The 6,000-nt window shown below is 36.9% G+C and overlaps 1 protein-coding gene across 1 annotated transcript in view; it reads left to right on the top strand.

The window, feature by feature from the left end:
• The window catches only part of traf1 (TNF receptor-associated factor 1), a 39,014-nt gene that overhangs the window by 21,338 nt on the left and 11,676 nt on the right, over positions 1–6,000 (top strand). The window contains exons 4-7 of the mRNA XM_043720282.1: positions 1,273–1,371; positions 4,101–4,262; positions 5,211–5,282; positions 5,924–5,992. Of these exons, the coding sequence (XP_043576217.1) occupies positions 1,273–1,371; positions 4,101–4,262; positions 5,211–5,282; positions 5,924–5,992 (402 nt within the window). The remainder of the gene's footprint in view (positions 1–1,272; positions 1,372–4,100; positions 4,263–5,210; positions 5,283–5,923; positions 5,993–6,000) is intronic.

Genomic DNA, 6,000 nt, shown 5'->3' with positions numbered 1-6,000 from the left:
GGTGGGAGAGCATTTTGGTGATAGTGACCACAACTGCCTCACATTCTACATAGCTATGGAGAAGGGGAGAAGCAGGCACAATGGGAGGATATTTAATTTGGGAAAAGGAAACTATGATGCTATCAGATGTGAGTTGGGAAGCATGGACTGGGAGCAATTGTTCCATGGAAAGGGCACTATAGACATGTGGAGACTGTTTAAGGAACGGTTGTTGCGAGTGATGCATAAATGTGTTCCTCTGAGACCGGCAAGAAGGGGTAAGATAAAGAAACGTGGGATGATGAGAGCGGAGGAGCTTCTCGTCAAAAGAAAGAAGACAGCTTTACGTAAGGTGGAGGAAGCAAGGGTCTTGCTCAGCTCTAGAGGATTACAGGCAGGCGAGGAAGGAGCTCAAAAATGGTCTGAGGAAAGCCAGGAAGGAGGGGGCACAAAAAAGGCTTGGCAGGAAGGATTAGGGAGATTCCAAAGGCATTTTACACTATGTGAAGAATAAGAGAATGATCAAAGAAAGAGTAGGACCAATCAGGGATAGCATAGGGAACTTGTGCATAGAGTCTGAGGAGGTGGGGGAAGCCCTAAATGAGTTTTTTGCTTCTGTTTTTACTAAAGAAAAGGACCTTGTAGTGAATGAAACCATTGAGGAGCAGGTAAGCATGCTGGAACACATAGAGATTGAGGAAGCTGATGTGCTGAAATATTTTTGAGAAATTTTTTTTTTTTGGAAAAAGCCACCATGAAAAGTGTTCATATCCCAGCATAACATCCTGTAGGTTTAAAATTTGTATTTTAAATCTGTCTCCTGTAGTTCATTGCATTTACGCCCAAAATATGATTTTATTCATTCTCAAACTCTACTGTGTTAATGTATATTATACAGTAAAGTTCTGCATATTAAAATCTTGAGTATTGTGTTCTTTAACTTAGATTCCAGTTAGAAATATTGTGATTTTAAAACCACATTGTTCAATTATGATTTCTCAGATATTTAAGTGTCAATCATTTTGTACTTTTAATTGTTGTTTCCTCTAGCTCTAAGTGCTCTGACTTAAGAGGAAACCATGTTTTTTTTCATCAAAGGGACTTTTTAACCACAGGGAAATCGTTACAATCATGTAAATAATCATGATCACAAGTAAAATGAGCTGTTTCTAACCTACAAGAACTTCACAGCTAGTTTACAAATTAACATTCTCAATTAACCTGCTCAAATCTGTTTAGGAATCTTAATTTGTTTTGCTGGAACTAATAGTCTATTAATTTTTTTAAATTTAGATTTTCACTGATGCTGCAGTATCTAAGGAGATTTTAGATTTGAAAGTACATTGTATCAATCTTGGATGTACCTGGAAAAACATATTGAAGAACTATGAGGTGGGTTAACTAATTAGCAAAAAGTTTCCAATCTTAAAAATTAAAGAAATTATCATGTGTCAGTTGTCACATGTGAAAACATGACCAATTGATAGGAAAAATAATTATTTTAATTTCCACCTTTCTACAACTTTGGTGGATTTCATATAGTGAAGATGGCAAGTCAGCACGTCATGGTTCATGTTCTTAAAGAGACCCCACAATGCTATCCTTAAAATAATTGAATCCTCAATACCTTACAAGGTATTCGATATATGGATTTCTTTTTGTGAATTCCGGTCTAAATTTGTAGAATCATAGGACAATTGTAATACTGAAGGAGGCCACTCAGCTCATTGTTTCTGTGACAGCTCTCTATATGTACAACTTGGGTAGTCCTATGCCCCTGCTTTTTTCCTGCAGACAAGTAAATAGGTTCTCTTCAGATGCTTATCAAAACTCAGATTAAATCAATCTCTAATATAGTCTGAAGGACTTCATTCCAGATGTGAACCACTCACTTTAAAATTACAGAGGAACCTCTGTTATCCGAAGGCCACAGGCGGGCAGTATTTCGTTCAGTTAATCGAATGCAGGGTAACACAGTTTAGCCGAGAATCGGGACCTTGCAATCTTGCAAATGCTGGATAATTGAGGATCCTCTGTAAAAGAAAATTTTCTCTTGTCACTGTTAGTTCTTCTGTCATTCACTTTGAGTTGGTGTTATCCAATTTTGCTCCTCTTCCACCAATGGGATTTTTCCCCCCACTCTTTTTCTCGGCCACTCATGATTTTGAGAACAGGTAAAATCTCCTCTAAATCTAATCTGAGGAAAAACCAGCATCTACAATTTACCCATGTAACTGAAGTCTTTAATCCCTGGGATAGTTCTTGTAAATCTCTTCTGCAACCTCTTTAATGCATTCACAGTCATTTTTAAAGCGTGGACCCAAATTTGGACAAAACCAGAGTTTCAGAAGGTTCATCAGAGCTTGCTTTTGTGCTCCATGCCACCATCAAGATGGCAGTGGAGTAGGGCTCTAAGCTGAGGCGCGTCTGTTCTGATCACTTTTCTTTATCCTTACCCCTTAGTGTTGAGCTTGGACAGCATCAGCCCAGCATGGCAGTGAGGGAGCCTAGTGTAGACTCCAGTGGGCTCAACATGGACCTTGCCATAGTGAGCAAGCAAGCCCATACTTTACCAGGGAGGGAGGTGACATCAAAAAGGTAGGCCCAACAGCAAAAGATGGCACCTGAGGACAACCACTTCATTGTTGGGTCTGGCAAAGCGGTGGCAGAAGAGAATCACAGCAACCTCAAGATGGGTCCAGCAGCGAGAGATGCTACTCTGACATTGGTGGGTCCAACATTGGTGGTGGTGGATGAGAAACGGCCCAGCAGTGAAAGATGGTGCCTAAAGAATGGTGACTTCACCATTGCTTGAGTCCAATGTAGATGGCAGCAAGACAGCGGAGGAGGGATGATGGTGCAGTCTTCGTTGATAATAAGCTGCCTCAGGACTGATGGACTCTGTTTAAGCCACTTTTGTTTTTTTAAAAACTATTCAAAATAGTGCCGGATTGTGGCAACAGTGGAAAAGCTTTTCACGGTAAAATACATGTAACAATAAAATCATTCATTATTTATAGCCAAAAGATCCTGACTGCTTTTCTGCCACTTTCAATTATTTTGCAGATATAATCTCAGTTATTTCTTTGCTGTAACCAGCACAGAACTGTATCCTTAATATTGTAACTCTTTTTTTTTCCCTACAAGTTTTATTACTTCACAATTCTGCATTAAATTTCATCTGCTCCATTTTTGCCCGTTTCACAGCCAGTCAATGTCCTTTTGAAGTCTGTCAACTGCAAGCAGGATAGTGATAGTGCTTCTAAGTTTTGTGTCATCGGCATTCTTTGTGCCTTTTGCACCCAAGTCTGCAACATTTAATATAGATCAAGAAAAGCATTTGGATTAAATGTGTCTGCAACAGTAGTTCTATTCCTAAAATACATATTGCTGACTTGAGCATATTTTGTTGGTCTAAATCCAAAATTACTTAACACCCAAAACAATCGGTAGAAAGATTTAAGTCTTTGCAATAGTAAGAATTTTGGTTCCTGGATTATCTAAAGATCTGATTTTTACTGACCTTCCCTCTGGCCTTTGGCTTTTCATCGTCCTCCCATGTAGCATGCATGTTACTTTGATTGTGGTGAAATACTGCTTTACCTTTGCTTCATGGTTAGCTAAGACTATGTAAAATTGTATTATTTCTTTTGAGATAAAGTATGCAGTACTGTTTTTATTAAACAGGTGTCAACATTTTAGTTTTATCTGCAAAGTCCACTTTCAGTCTAACCATAATTGATAAATTTTAGTAATTGGTGATCTGAAGGCTTGAACAGTGGTTATCTGATTTTTAAAAACAGTCATGAATCTGGAATTCATTTCTCCTTTAAAAAAACAAAGGACCTGCTGAAGGCTGTTTTACTGATTTGAAATTCCTTTTAATGGAAGTGTAGGAGCTGTTGTATCAAATGTTTTAAAGGTGTAAACTATGTTGTTTTTTGAATCTAAGCATTAATTATTATTTATGCCTAAAGTCTAGCTTTGAAAAAAGCAGTAACTATTTAAGATTTTTCTTTAGATTTTGTTGTTGAATTTACAGAGAAGCTGCAACATATTTCTGTTATATAATTGAAATGTTTGTATGTTGATGTCAGTAACTGTTTTTTTGCCTTTTCTAGGATCACATAACACAGTGCGAATTTTCCCTGATCCCTTGTAGTACAGGTTGTGGATCAATGATTTTAAGGAGGAAACTGGCAGATCATTTGGAAAAAGAGTGTAAAAACAATATGACAGAATGTCAACAGTGTGGTGTAAAGATGTTTTTGAAAGATTTGCAGGTTGGCTGGCAATGTTTCTTTAATGCAGAATAATCTTCTAACTGAAACTAATTTTTATGTAATCTTATAGGAATTTCATAATTGGCATTTCCTAATTGTTTAGGAAAATGATCCAATAATTGTTTTGTATAATATTGAACACTTGCACTGTATCGTGAGTTCCTAATAACCATAATTTAAACAGGAGTTTGAAACCCTTGTGTAAAGTCTTTTGGAGGGAAATTTCTGTCAAGTTGCATCAAGTCCACAGTCCAGAAACAGGCTTTTTGGCCTGACTGGTCTCTGTAAATGTTAGGCTCTGCAAGAGTAAGTGAATTTTTGTATCAAAGAACTAGTTAAATTTACAGAATACTTCCTAATTCAATTTTTTTATTGCATCTTCATTTAAAAGAAAACCTTATTAGTAATATTTTAATGATAAAACCCATGCATGATCCATGCTCATTGTTGCTCTTTATCTTTACTATGGCAACAACAATTAAAGAGAGATTTTAAACAATTATCATTACATATTATAGTGACCTGACATAAAATTTTCTTTGCTTAATATTATATTACAATTGAAATATCTTACAATTATTTACTAACTTTCTTCTGTATCCCAACAAAATCCAAACTACCTTTTTACTACTTGTGTTTGGAAAAAAATGTTTGTCTTAAATAGTGGAATATTTTATCAAGATTGGTTAAATGTTGGAACTTTATTTCCCATTGGGAGAAAGTGAGGACTGCAGATGCTGCAGATTAGAGTCGAGAGTGTGGTACTGCAAAAGCACAGCAGGTCAGGCAGCATCCGAGGAGCAGGAGAATCGACATTTCGGGCATAAGCCCTTCATCCTGCTGTACTTTTCCAGCACCACACTCTCGACTTTGTCTCATTGTTTGTTTGCTTGGTTGAGGAAAGTAGAATAAAATTCACCCTCACTATTTTTCCCTCTCAAACACCAGATGCATACCTGTGAGGAAGCTTTTGCTAATGAAAAGAAAACATTTAAAGGTGAATCAGCCAATAAAGAAAAGGTAAGAGTTTTGTGAATTCGCTGTAATTGGACAAGGCTATAAATCTTGACCTGTAATACTAAGGGAGACAACAGCAGTAGACATTGCAGCATGCGGACATTGCCACTTGCAAGGTCCACTTCAAGTTTTGGAATGTGTTGCTTTGCCTCACTGTCAATAACTCCCTTTTCTAATAGAATTGTGGATTACCAACATTACAGGACTTCAGCAGTTCAACAAGGCAGTTCACCATCACCACCTTCTCCAGTGCAGTTAGGAGTGGGCAATAAAGGGTAGTTAGTCAATAACAATATCCTGTTAATTAATTTTAAAAAAAAAACAATTTGACTACTGACTGACCACTCAAGAGACTTTTCCTTGTTTTCATTAGATAATTTCATTTGAAGAAGTTAGAGCTAGTCTCTTCCTGCTTTTTTTTCCATATAATGAATACTAAAGTTGGTAGAATTATACAAAAACATTTTGGGCTCCTCTGCTTAGTTCTGTATAAGTAGCAACATTGGTGAAAATATCATTCCTCGAAATTTCACTGTTTTTCTTCACATCAAAGGAGAAGGATTGAATTTTTTTATTCGAGTTTCTTTTTAAAAAAAAAACTGGAATTCACGTAATTTCATGCTGTTGTTTACATGTTTTTACAGTTTCGGCCTCCTGGAGGAAACCGTACCCGTGACAGCTGTCGTTTTGCAGAATTGGGATGCAATTTCAAGGTGAAACA

This window comes from Chiloscyllium plagiosum, chromosome 30 (genome assembly GCF_004010195.1).
Source record: "Chiloscyllium plagiosum isolate BGI_BamShark_2017 chromosome 30, ASM401019v2, whole genome shotgun sequence".
Classification (NCBI taxonomy): domain Eukaryota; kingdom Metazoa; phylum Chordata; class Chondrichthyes; order Orectolobiformes; family Hemiscylliidae; genus Chiloscyllium; species Chiloscyllium plagiosum.
This window is presented reverse-complemented; position numbering and strand designations above follow the sequence as displayed.